At 42.7% G+C, this 13519-nt stretch overlaps 1 protein-coding gene across 4 annotated transcripts in view; it reads left to right on the top strand.

Annotated features, from left to right (window-relative positions):
* The window catches only part of bahcc1b (BAH domain and coiled-coil containing 1b), a 63898-nt gene that overhangs the window by 11612 nt on the left and 38767 nt on the right, over positions 1-13519 (top strand). For all 4 annotated transcript variants that reach the window (XM_080873070.1, XM_080873068.1, XM_080873067.1 and 1 more), the window contains one exon: positions 65-398. In XM_080873070.1, coding sequence (XP_080729196.1) covers positions 227-398 — 172 coding nt within the window. In that variant the 5' untranslated portion in view covers positions 65-226. The remainder of the gene's footprint in view (positions 1-64; positions 399-13519) is intronic.

Below are 13519 nucleotides of genomic sequence, written 5' to 3'. Positions count from 1 at the left end.
CCACATCCCTGGCTGGCTCGTCATTGTCAGCGCTTTGACTCGTCTCCTGCTCTCTCTTTTGTAGGACATGACGGGGACTCCGTTTCGACCCTGCAAAGCCAAAACCGCGCTCAATGCGAGGCGAGCACGAAGTTCATAAAAAGGGATTATTTGCATCTGGGTGCCTGAAACCTTCGGTGCCTCCGGATTTTACTTTGGGATTTGGGATTTATCGCTTCTCATCGGGATGGAAAGCCGAGATTTCGCTCCTCCGCACCACCTCCTGACGGAGCGGAGCGCCTTGGTTCACAGCGCCGCGTCTCGGATGGCGCCAGGCGGACACGGATCCGTGCAGCACCCCGCTCACTTCCAGCCCGGGAAATATTACTCATCCCACCTTTCCATGGGTCCGCACTCAGGTCAGTTTTGGAAGCAAGGTGTTTTTCCCCACCGTGTAACTACAGAGAAGTGTGGATTAAAAAAACAAAACAAACAAGCAAACAAAAAACCCAAAGAAAATATATACTCTGTGTTTCTCTCTTTCTCTGTCTCTCTTGTCTGAAGCATATGTTCCCCATATTGCAAAATAAAACCTTGGAGCTCTTCAGGGACGAGTTAGAATTTAACGCTGACGGAAAGTGCTCCGACTTTCGGGGGGTGGGGGGAATTTAGGAATTATCTTTTTTAACTTTATTTAATCAACTGTTTATGGCTGTTTGCCGAAATGCAAGAATAAAAAAAAACTGTATATAAAATCACATAAAAGAAAAAGGGTAATGTGTTTTCTTTTTGCAGATAGAATTAACTCTAAATTTACAACTCAGTCCAAGCTCACCTTTGTTGTTGGTGTTGTTGTTTTAAAACTTTAATTCCAGGGTTATTTGGTTTTATTTCTTTTCTTTTTTTTTTCATATCAAGCTGGGATTATTAGTGGCATAATCTTGTCATAGATTTATTTGGATTCATCAATTAGCGAAGTACTAATCGTTGCCAGTTGATGTAATTAATTAGAATTGGGTTATTCCACCGCTTATATTTCCCATTAAACAATAAATTAAAGCTATTAGCCGAGCCAGTTTCTGCGCAGCGCCTCCTCCTCCTTCACGTGTGTGTGTTTTTGAAATTATTTTTTGGTGGTTTTGGTTTATGCTGGGCGCAAACTGGGGGTCGCAGTTGCCGGGTGGAGAGCAGAGGGGGGACTGAGTGAGTGAAGGGGAGCTCTGGCTAATAGAGGTGAGGGTAATACCAGAAAATCCGGTTTCTATATTGAGCGAAGACGTGACGGGGTGCGAATGGGTTGACAGTGCATGCATTAGATTTAACAAGTAGCTTTGGTATCCTGTCTCAATAGGGGTGTGGGGGGGGGGGGGGGGGGGGGGGGGGGGCTGTGTGTGCGTGCAAAGAGAGAAAGAAAAGACTGTCCGAAATCATACTGCGTTTATACCCACGCGCTGGATGAATGTATGCGTGTTACATGAGAAATCTCATTAGTTACCATGTGTGTCAAGAGTGGCCATCCACGTCTCGCGTGTATTTGCTTGTTTTCATGTGTAAAAGGGAAAAAATTGAGGCAAACCGGGTTTTCATTTTTAATTAGTTGCTAAAATACATTTCACATTTCAGGTCAACACGCGTGGATTTTTCCAGAAATCCTACCGTGAATTACTTTTGATATTTCGTGCTCCACCTCCTGGTTCTGTGGTTCTGGTTTCTTCACATGAGAGGAATTTTTTTCAATTATTTTTTTTTTTTTTAATTTAAAATGCAATTTTACGTCAGCTTGGTTTGTTTAATATACTTTTTATTGCACGTGAGCATTTAGGTTTGTAAACTTGGGCTCTTCCTCTGCGTTTTTAAAAATTATTCATATATAAATATATTAATTATATAAACTGACGTAAGGCTGTAACGTGTATGTTTCTTAAAACTTGAACTGATACTGTACGTTATTTATTTATTATTTTAAAAAATATTTTAGTAAAAAAAGTCTAAATGTCAACACATTTTATTGACAACACGTCTAAAAACACGTGTTGTTGCACAAAAGTTATTAAGCTTTGCTTTATTCTCTCATACGTACATTCTTTTCAGTATAATACTTATTAAACAATTCACATAAATATTGATCAACACTTTACCACATTTAAATATATTATAAATGATTCAGTCTCCATGCATTAACTTATATTGATAAAATATTTTCTATATTTTATGACACGCTGAGCTGCCTGCCTGTTTCTGATTTCCACACACAACATTCGAGCAAAAACACGCCCAGCTCATTTTCAAAGCTAATATATCAAATACAAATGTAACCTGCATTGCAGTTTAAATAGCACCTTGACTGATTTTGCTGTGCGCTGACATGCATAATGGCCCAGTGTAAAAATGTTTCTTTAATGTTGAATAAAGGGGGTATAAGCATAGTAATGCAGGGTGATAATGCTATTGAAATATATTCAAGAGGGCCTCTCACTGGGTCTCAAGGTGCATGACACTGTATTGAGATTCCAGATATCCAGACTCTCCATGCATGTCCCTTATGGGGTTTTGACAGACATGATGGGCATAGAGGATTGTTGTTTAGAGATGGGGGGTTGGTGTATGTATGTGTGTTTGCTTGGAGGTTAGGATGCGGGTTACCTTTGTCCTTGCCCCCCTTAGAGATCCAGAAAGCTGTATGCCTGGCCCTAGGCCTCAGCACAGGGGGTAGATGTGATGTGGAGCTGGCCATAGCAGGGACAGGAGGGTGGAGGGGGAGGTTTTGACAAGGGTTTGTTTCAGATCTTTGTGAAGACACCCTCACTATTTCTTTATGTATATATGTATATATATATATATATCTATATATATATATATATATATATATATATATATATATATATATATATATATATATATATATATATATATATATATATACACACACACAGTCTCGCAGTATCAAACTGAGTATATCACTTAAAAAAAATCCTAAATGAAAAAAAAAAAGACTCCCCTCATTCTCCCCTGCTTCTTCATATCCTGGAAAACCTGCAATCCATCAATTTGCTGAAGCCTCTTATTTAGATCAGCATGGTGTCTGCTTGAATATGGTCGCGCTTGACAAGGTGATGGAATGACAGACGCATACCAACGCCATAAGACTCAGCCCACATTTGATAAAACCCCACAATGATATTACACAGGCGTTTAGATTACTGATAGGAGCAGTGGGAAAGCCTTTGTCTCTGTCTGTCTGTCTTGCTCTCTTCCCCTCCCATTTTCACTGCTTTGCTTTTTATTCCAGTCCCCCCTTCTCTTTCTCTTTCTTCCCCTTTCTCTGATGTTAGCCCCTGGGCAGTAGTTGTATATGTGTGTGTGTTTGCGTGTGCGATTAGGGTTAGGTTTAGCCCGCAGAAGCACAGGTGTGCAGTATTATGGAGGGCGTGGCTGCTCTTGTCATTGAACAGGTGTGTTACTTCCCAGACAGCAGACCGTTTTTGTTTACATGATTGTGTACGTGAACGAGTGTGCATTTGTGTGACTAAGTAATGCAGACAGAAGGAGTTTACATTCATGTTGTGTGTGCACACATGCAGCTGCACAAACGCACAAACACATACACACTTTGAAGAACGTTAGTCTTAAGCTGCTTGTTTTTTGTGCTTTAAAACAGCAATAAACCATAACCAAAATGTCATAGACTAGATTATCTCTCTGCCACTTCTCACTTTCTTTTCTCTCGGTTGCTCTCGGTCTTTGCTCTCTTGAGCTCTTTCTTCAGCTTATGCCCCCTTTTCATCCCAGCATTTTCCCTTTCCTTCTCCCCATGTTCGGTGTTGTTAGTGAAACACAAGACCCTGTAGTTAAATTCTGCATATCTCTACTACAAATGCCTGTAGCTGTGCGTGTGTGTGTGTGCACAACCATCCAGTCCATTCATCAGGAGGCTGTCAGTTATATCTCTCTCTTCCCTTGGAAGTTTTTTGTCATAGGCTTTGAACGTTGCGGCAGCACAGATGAGGCACACCCCTTCACCTTACTACCTGCACACACCTTGGCGCACAAACAACCTGCACGGTGATGGAAGGAGACGGCGCGTTTGTGCGCGTACGCATGGGTTTGGTTTCTGTCCATGCTTGTGGAATTAAAGGCCTGTAGTTACTATAGAGTAGTGTGTGTGTGTGTGTGTGTGTGTGTGTGTGTCTAGGGTACTCATTATGTTTAAAGGCAAAGGGAAGCCCCATAGATAGATAAAGAAAGAAAGGCATGTGAAAAAAATAAGGGAAGAAATGATAGATGGATGGAGCCAGGGAGGAGGAAGGAAGAGGAGGAGGAGGAAGGGGGAGGGTAAGGGTGTGAGGGGGGTAGATAGGCTGAATGTTTCCACCTGGTTGGTAATCCAGTCAGATTACCACCGCCTGACAGCACCCACTGGCCATCACCCCCACCGACTCCCCGCCCTGGCGTCTCCTCAGCTTCTCAAGAGTGTGAGTGAATGAAAGCGATAGAGAGGAGATGCTTGCCTGTCCCTGCGAGTGTATGTGTGTGTGTCTGTGTGTAGGATGAGTCAGCAGTGAGCAAGCCCAATCACCCCTTTCCAACACCACCCACCAATCTCCAATCCAACCAATGCAACCCGGGATGTACAGGGGGCACATGTAGGGTGCAGTGTGCAAGACGGCCCCCTGTGAGGAGGAGACAGCTGGTCTAGGCTGCGGCCAGCCGAGCTGCGACTGGATTTGGTGAGGAAGGAGACGAGTGTAAACTGTCGATTCAGTTCAATTAAAAAAAAAACAAAAAAAAAAACTGACTGACCCACTTTGTGTCATCAGCACTACGCTACACCGAGTGACCGTAAGTGCATAAGTGAGTAGGAAACCACTAGGGAAATTTTTCTAAATATATGTATTTTTGTTGGATAATGTACAATTATTTTCCTTTTTATAAATTTCACAACAGAAAATATATTATATGTGTTAAATAAAATCAAAATTAATTTGTGGTGATTTCAGTGCAAACTGGGTGAAAATCTACAATATTTGACTTTGAGTAGAAAAATAAATTCAAGTGTAAAAAACCATTGATTCCAGTTAAAGCTCCCTCAGCATTGCATTTAAACACACTGGACTAGGCTCTGGAGTAATTTTAGTGTGTGTCATCATAACACAGACACACACACGCTACACACATGCTCACCATTTTCTTTTCAAAATTGCATTTTACATACATGATTTTTGGTCTGCCTCAAAATATAGCAAATCCGATTCCCCACCCACATCAGCGCTGTGCACTTATCAAGGCGTGAGATTAAAATATGCAGCAGGGCCAAAGAAATCACTTAAACGAGCCTGACTTTTTGGAAATTTGTTGACACATTAAAAGCATTAAGTCATTAAGTAAGGGCCGGTAAAGTCATTAAAGGCATTTCCATTACAAATGAGACTCTTGTGTATGCTTTGATATTTCAAGCAAACCGTGGCGCGTCATTTAAATATATTCCACAATAAGGTCAAATTGACCTCGGAGTAACTGTGGCTGAGATTTAAGGCGTCTAAAAGGTCACATCAGTAGAAAGGGGAAAAAAATTAAACAAATTAAGGAAAAATCTTTTGATGTTTGAGTTTGGAGTGAAGCTTGCATTTGTTCTGAAGTTGCACTTGCCACTGTGACAGGAAGACTTTTGTCTCATCTCCAACTCTCCTCCAACACGAGAACAGCTGCTTATTGTCGGTAGCAGTGATTTGAAGGGTGTGGGGTGCGTTTGGTTGCGACATCTCCGGGGTGTGAACACACACCACCATCTGATGATTTGATATGTCATGAAGTGAATGGAAAGCGCCAGACTTCCTGTGTCCATGCGCTCTTTTTTTCCTCTTTCTCTGTCACTTGCTCCTCTTTCCTCTTTCTCCTTCTTCTTCTTCTGTTTCTTACTGGCCAGGCCTTTTGCCCCCCCCCTCCCCGGTCTTCCTCACCCCTCTTTAATCGCACGCCCGCCCTCCCCTCTTCCTCCTTCTGCTTCCCCTTCACTATTGCATTTGCTCCTCTCAGCTTCTCGAGTGGTGCTCCAGCCCTCCTTCCTCCTCCTCCTCACAGCCATGGCCCCCTTCACCCCACCCCCTTTTCTCGCTCTCTCTCTCTCTCTCTCTCTCTCTCGCTCTCTCTCCTCTCTTTTCAATCGATCCCCCCACCTCTTATATCCATCTCCCGTCTCTGTCTAACTCCCCACACACCCATCGCCTCCTCGCGTTGTTAGCAGACCTTCTCTCAGCAGTCCTCCTATTTCTGTCTCAATTTCAGCCTGCTTCTTCTCCCTTTTCCACATTGTCTCATTTGTTTCTCCCTTCTCTTCTCTTCCCTTTTCCTTTCCTTCCTCCTCACCTCCTCCCCCCCACCACTTGGACAGTTGTTAACGGGCCCGTCCCGGTGCTACTCGGCCCGTGGCCAACTCACTAAATCAGAAACGTTTGGAGGATTTGGCAAGAGGGAGTGAGAGCTCAGTGAGGCGCCTTTGAAGTCAGAGAAACGAGAGAAAAATGACATTTTAAACAGCCCGCAAAACACAAGGCTAAAACAGCTTCTTACTCTGTACAGGAAGACGGGGGCTTTGTATGTGTGAGTGAGTGTGTGTGTGTGTGTGCACGTGCATAAAAAACAATATAAGTTGTTCGTCGTTGTGGCTCTTATTCGTGACATGACTGCATGAAAAAAGTCACCACATACGTGCAAAGAAAGTGTGCAGATGCTGTAATTCCCAGCTATTTTATGGCCTCTCTCCTCTTCAGAGGGGTCAAGGCAGTTCCCTATTTACGCAACATGACAGGGAGGTGACATCACTTAGCAGGGGGACAGACATGATGTCACAGTCTCAGTGGATCCACAGGTCTGCACCCCCTGAAAAAGCAGTGTTGCAAGCACCACGGCAAGGTAACCCTTATCAGAACGGCTACGGACACCTGAGACAGGCCTCTGCTTTTACCCTGTCTCGGGGTCACATTTTGCCTGACTCATCGTCACTTGAGCTGACTCGTTTGACTCAGCCCGGGCCCTTTCCTCAGCTGTTGTGTTTTGCTTCTCCACTCGATTCATTTCAGCTCTGTTTGGCTCATTCATATTGTAATGGCCTCCATTCAGGCGGGTCTATGTCCAGTTTGTTTTGCTGTCAGGGCTTTAGATGGATGGCGGTGGCCCGAGGTTCATCTGGAGGTGAGGTTAAAGGAGGCAGAGCGGTCGGCCTGCCGCCTGAATGCAGGACCCTTCAGTGTTTTTCAAGAGTCAAACTGCTGCTGTCATACAGATTGAGCAGATTTAGTATTTGGTGTGAAATACAGCTAATGTGCTCCTAAACAGGAAATAGGTACATATTTGTGTGTGTGTGTGTGTGCATGATTGTGAAGGAGGAAGAGAGTAAGAAAAAGAGAGAAGCAGCTGTGTGGAACAGCATGGATCGTTACACAGTGACACACATGAAAGCATTAAGTATATTCAGGAGCCTTTGTTGAATATACATGGAGCTGTGTGCAGCTTTGTGTGTGTGTGTGTGTGTGTGTGTGTGTGTGTGTGTGTGTGTGTGTGTGTGTGTGTGTGTGTGTGTGTGTGTGTGTGTGTGTGATGGGAGAGGGAGTATCCTCTCCCATGCTCTTGCCCGAGCTGAGAGTAGTGAGAAAGAAAACAAGAGTGAGAGAGAGCAAGGAGGAGGGAAAAAAAGATCCGTCATCAGTCATTCATGGCTAATCAGTCTCGTGGGACGTGCACAGTACACACACACACACACACACACACACACACACACACACACACACACACACACACACACACACACACACACACACACACACACACACACACACACACAGTGCCAAGGCCCTAATCCTACAGGGACTGCTCGTGCCTCTGTGTGTGCCTGTCTAAATTTTGGATCCAGGCTGATTAAAAGCAAGCTCTCCCTTTTTTTCCCCTTTTCTTCCCTTTTTTTTTGCACGTTTCTCTCTCTCTACCTCCACTTCCCTCTCCTTCTCTTCCTGTCTCCTCTCCTCTGCATCTTTGATTGCCGGTAAAGTGTCTCTTCTCTTTCTCTCTGTTTTTCTCTCTTGTCTCTTTAATAACCACCTACTGTCTTTTCCGGTCGTTTTGATGTGTGTTTTTGTAATGTTTGGAAGCATGCATGCATGCATAATACAAGGACTTCTTTGTGTGCGGATGCTCACATACGTATGGCTTTTTTTTCTCTTTTTTTGCTTTTTTGCTCTCCATGTGTACGCGTCTGTATGAATGTGTTGCTTTCTCAGAAGCTCCCAGTGCTGGCCTCGCTGCGTTTTATCATTTTGCTTAACTTGTGCAGGCTCTGTCTTTTTTCAAATCAAATAAACGTTAGTGGAACAGATATTAACGTTGCATCCAAAGCTAGACTACAAAATACTCAATACAATTCTGTTCAGAAGGGCAGAAAAGAAAAATTAGAAATAAGACATATATCTTAAATAGTATAATCCTACATATTTCTATATATTTTTATATATATAAAAGAAAGCGTGAGAACAAAGAAGCAGCCCTGTGTTTTCTTTTCAGTTGTGGCATACTGATTTATTTTGCTGCTCGGAAGGCTGCAGTTATGCCAGGATGTTTACCTTTTTTTCTGATAGGGGATTTCTCAACATGCAATGTGACGTTGAGTTTGGCGTGAAAATTCTTCTTTTAAGTCTGTGCAGTTTTGGGCATTCAGGGAAACAGTGAAGCGCTGAAGACACGACATGGCTTATAGCCTGGATTTATCTTTTTCTTTTTTTATTGTGATGTGAGAAATTATTCAGTGTTTTCTTGCAAAGAGGATTTTTTTTGCACCATCTTAAAAACAATTTAGCAAAATGAGCATTTTTTTTTATTATTATTATTCTTTTAAAAACAGCATTGTTCATTTGGTTTCCTTTTACTAAAGCGTTATAGGCATTTCTGTCAAAACAAGGTAATATCAATTCATCACCTTAACACTATGCACAGTGATGCTCTGTCATTCTCAAAGGTCCAGTCTGGTCTAGGAAAAAACCCAAGTATTGCTAAAAAAAACCCCTCAAAATTCCATGTATAACAGCTAAGAAATAATTAATTGGAGCAATCCAATAGCCGAGTGCTCAGGGGACATCCCAACTGAACATGCACCCCCCTGAGCATTGGATTCCTGGTTAATAATCCCAGTGGGATGACTATTTCCTGGATGTCATACCTGTACTCTCTCTTCTGCATATTCAGTTTTTTTCTTAAAACAAACAAGCAAATCATAAAAAAAGGTTTTTATTATTCACAGATTTGTTGCAAATTCTACCTGAACAAAACTGCATTATTTGGGTGAACAGCAATAGGCATGTCTACATTATCCCAGAACAATAAATAACAGTATTTTTTCAGATCTAACTATCAGTTTCATTGTAGATTATCAGAAAAATCCATGGTAGTCTAAAACCTTAAGGTATGTCATTTAAGATCAGGTAAGACAGAATAAAGTCCAAATTTAGGGTGAAATGTAACCTAATAAATTTGACATTTTTGTTTTACAATTAACAAATTAAGACTTGAACTCTTTCAGCTCTGTGTTTCATTAAAATGTTGATGATTGATGGGCAGATGTTATTCATTTAATCTGCACATCTGCGAGTTATTATTTGCTGTTGTGGAGAGACACATTTAAAAAGTGCACTTTAAATCTGTGTACATTTTAATCTCATAACATTTCAAGCGTGTTTTTCCTGACGTTGGGGATCTTTATTGGTTATTGTTATTTTTAGAGATTTGTCTGTGATACGTTCATAAATAACGTATGAAAGCTGAAGTGATTGGACTCTTGATAAGGATTTTTCGTTTTTAAATATCTGAATCGTTTTTAAGCAAATGCCAAATATTGGCACGTAAGGATTTTCTGCTTCTTTTTGCATTACCAATTAAATTTGAAGCTTGAAGGTTTTGGCTGCTGGTTGGAGAAAGCAAACAAAACAGTTTTCCCACAGTACGAGACAAATCAAAAAAATCTGGCAACCTAATTGATGACAATAATAATCAATAGACTCTCTAATCTGAGGTTTCTTCCCTTTGGTTTTTTTCTACCTTCATGAGTGTCTTCATCTTTCCTTATGTTTATATTTCCCCCCTCCCCCTCTTCCTCTTCATTTCTTCTCTGTGGATCGCTCTAATAATCTTTTATTCCTGTGTAAATATTACAGCAATGAGGGAATATAAAGAATGGAAAAGCCGTGCTGAAATAAGGTCAGACTGGGTTATTCTCACCTGCTTTCTCTCTCTCTCTGTGTCGCTCACTCTCTCCCTCGCAGACTCCCACCCTTCTCGCTCGCCCCATCCTCTCCTCTTCCTATCTTGTTGTCTCTCTCCCTCTCTCTCCCTCGCATTTGCCGTCTGCTGATCCCGCTCCTCTCTCGGCATTCAGTCTCCTCTCTCCCTCTCTCACACACAAACACACACTGACTTTCTGACGCCCACACACACACATGCGTGCATTCATTCAGTATACTTTGCAGACACGAGCGTACGCACATGCACATATACACACAATGACACCTGCACGTCGAGTCGTTGAGGGTCTAATTTAAGTAAAGTGCTTCTCTAGGAACCACAACCCCTCAACTCATGATGATGGAGGGTGATACGGCACACCAGAGTCGAACACACACACACACACACACACACACACACACACACACACACACACACACACACACACACACACACACACACACACACACACACACACACACACACAGTTGCGCAGACACATTTCCTCCAGTGATACTGGGATATGAGTCTCAGTGGTGTAGGACTGAGGAGAGCTCTGCAGATGGCTTGCAAGTAGCATATTTCAAAAAATAATGTGATACTTGATCCCTGCCGGGAAATTCACCTTTTTCTGGGCTGCTGGCAAGATCTGACTTTAGGGTCAGTCAAAGCACTGGCGGTAGCAGGTAGGGATTCAGTGTCTCGCCAAAGGACACTTCAGTAGGGTGGATGCTTGCTGACATGGATGTGGTTAAATCTGGGTCTGCTGGTTAAAGGATGCTGTCTTCCCCTCTGCAGCCGTCCTCCTGCTTCGCTTCTGCTGCGTAGGTGTGTTTGTTTCCACTGGAGTCTGTGCTAACTTTAGATGAAGCGGGATTGTGCTGCACTCCTGCTACAAATCTCAGGCTGCGATCTGTAACCTTCATAGTAACATAAATAGATTCAAGTCTTAACTTCAGCCTAAGATAAAAGGAAGAGTATTTGACATGGCTTACATTTATTTCTACATCACTTAAAATAACTAGAAGCTTTTCCTTCTCTTAAGTATTTTTTTTCCACATTTAAAACCAGCTGTATACTTTGAAGTAAGATTTTGTTACCGATTTTAGATCACACTTGCTAGTATTTCCTGTAAATTAGAAATTTCTTTTTTTGATTGGGGACAGAGCTGTGGTATATTATGAATTCTTTAATGATCACAAGCAAGTGTAGATACCACAATCAGGGTTATTTACACATCCTCTGGAAGATATTAAGCAATAAAAGCTTGCACGTGGAGTCATGTGTGTATCTGGCTTCCTAAAAATGTTAAGTCGATAAACTAAATATATATATAAATATATTTTTCTGCAAAAGAAATGCTCTGCTCTCATCAGCAGCTCATTATTTGTCCTTATATATAAATAAAGGTATACTAAACAGCCAAAACAATAAGCGCAAAGAGGCTAAAAGGGGAGTTTTGAGCCTCCCCTTTCATCTACAAGCCGCATAGGATGCATTGTTAATGTACAATACTGAGTGCTTCAGAGGATCTAATACAATCTAAATACTGACCTGTTGCCTCGCACAGCTTTGACACATTGTTTACTTAAGGTTGGGTTTCAATCATATTTGTAATCATAAATTACTGTTGATAAGTAACAGGGCTGCGGCACCAAACCACAAGTGTTTATTAAGGGCAGCGTCTTAATGTGTTTTATAAGGAGTGAGTATAAAGCGCTAGGTGTCAGAATTTAATTGTGTCTTAACTTCAGCAGATCGCATGATTGGATATGACTTGATACGAAGAAACACACTCTGCTCTCAGCTCACGGTGCTGTGTTTTCTGTTAGACTCACTCTTCCTGGCGTCTTGACCCCCAGGTGTATTTAATCCGCACACAGGTCCATGCAGCTTCGAATCATTATAGCCTGTGTATGTGAATGTGTGTGTGTGTTTGCTGTGGCTGGAGGCTGAATGGACCACAGAGGCGTGGCACGGGCATGTCAGACTGGATGACGACCAAATCTTCCAGAACAGGCTTCTTCACTCTATACCAGAGCTGCAAAACCACTGTGGTGGTAACTGTGGGGAGTTGGGGGTGGGTTGGTGCTACATACACATCCCTGTACACGCGCGCGCACGCACACATGCGGAATTGCATTATTGACCCTCACCGCGGGCTTCCCTGAAATATCAGCAACCTTATGCTTTTGATTAGTGTATGTCTGCATGTGCCTGCACATACCATTTGTGTTTCATTCTGACCCAGGCAGCAGACCAGTCTCATATGACCCCTGTTCTCCAAATTCCCATGTTTTCCTTGGTAAAACCTGGAAAAACTTACTCTGACAGCCCCGCCGCCAAACCCTCCCCATCCACCCTGCTTCCTAAGAATCTCTCCCGTTGTGAGTTCCTGTTCTTCGAAGCCATATATGGTCCTTCCTGCAGCCGCGGGTGGGTGGGTGTGTGGCGTCCAGAAAGTCTGTGGTCAAAAGCAGGAACATTTTCCTCTTTTCTCAAAGTTTAGCGGTGCGTTTGTGGACTATGTTCGCCAATGGAAAAATCGGAACAACTCCAGAGTGTGTGCATGTGTGTGTATGTGTGTGTGTGGGGGCTGGAGCCGGGGTGGGGTAGGCAAGGTGCAACGTTTTCTTCTCATTTTTCATTTAATTCTTCCAGCTTTTGATTTCATTTAATCTTCATGGAGCAACAGCCAGCAGATTCGGTGCTTTTTCTTTTAGGATACTTGCTGTTGTTGGATGTTTAAGTACACACGTGTAGGTGCTGTGAGATAGGAATGTTGCTACAGCAGTGAATGTTCAAAGATGGTAGCAGAGAGAACGTGTGTGTATCCACGTGTGTGTGTGTGTCTGTGCGTGCGTGTGCGTGGATGGCGAGGCTCTAGTCCGCAGCCTGGGAGTCAGGCTTTGAGCAGTGCTGTTCATAGTCTGCTGATTTATGCGCCTCACAGGGAAATCTCTCATTTGTAGCTCTTTCATCTCATTTTTCCCCTCCACTCTTTCTCTCTCTCTTTCCCTTTCTCTTCCTCTGTCCTTTCTCTTCTTCCCTACGTAATGTGATTCAGTGCAGCTGCTCGTCCCAGGCGACATGCCATGCTTTGCTTGCACACCCTACTCTCTCTAACATGAATGAGTCAAGAGGAATCGTTGATGAATAATAAGATAGAGCAGAAGGAAAATGCTATCTGGATCTAGTCGAGCAAAAGAACTCCTTTTCTCCCCTGAACATATTCTTTGTAAGCACCGCTTGGGCGCTTACTCACACATTGAATGTGTTT

The sequence above is a fragment of the Rhamphochromis sp. 'chilingali' genome (genome assembly GCF_963969265.1).
Source record: "Rhamphochromis sp. 'chilingali' genome assembly, chromosome: 22".
Taxonomy (NCBI): domain Eukaryota; kingdom Metazoa; phylum Chordata; class Actinopteri; order Cichliformes; family Cichlidae; genus Rhamphochromis; species Rhamphochromis sp. 'chilingali'.
Note: the sequence above shows the minus strand (reverse complement) of the source record. Positions and strands in the feature narration are given on the sequence as shown.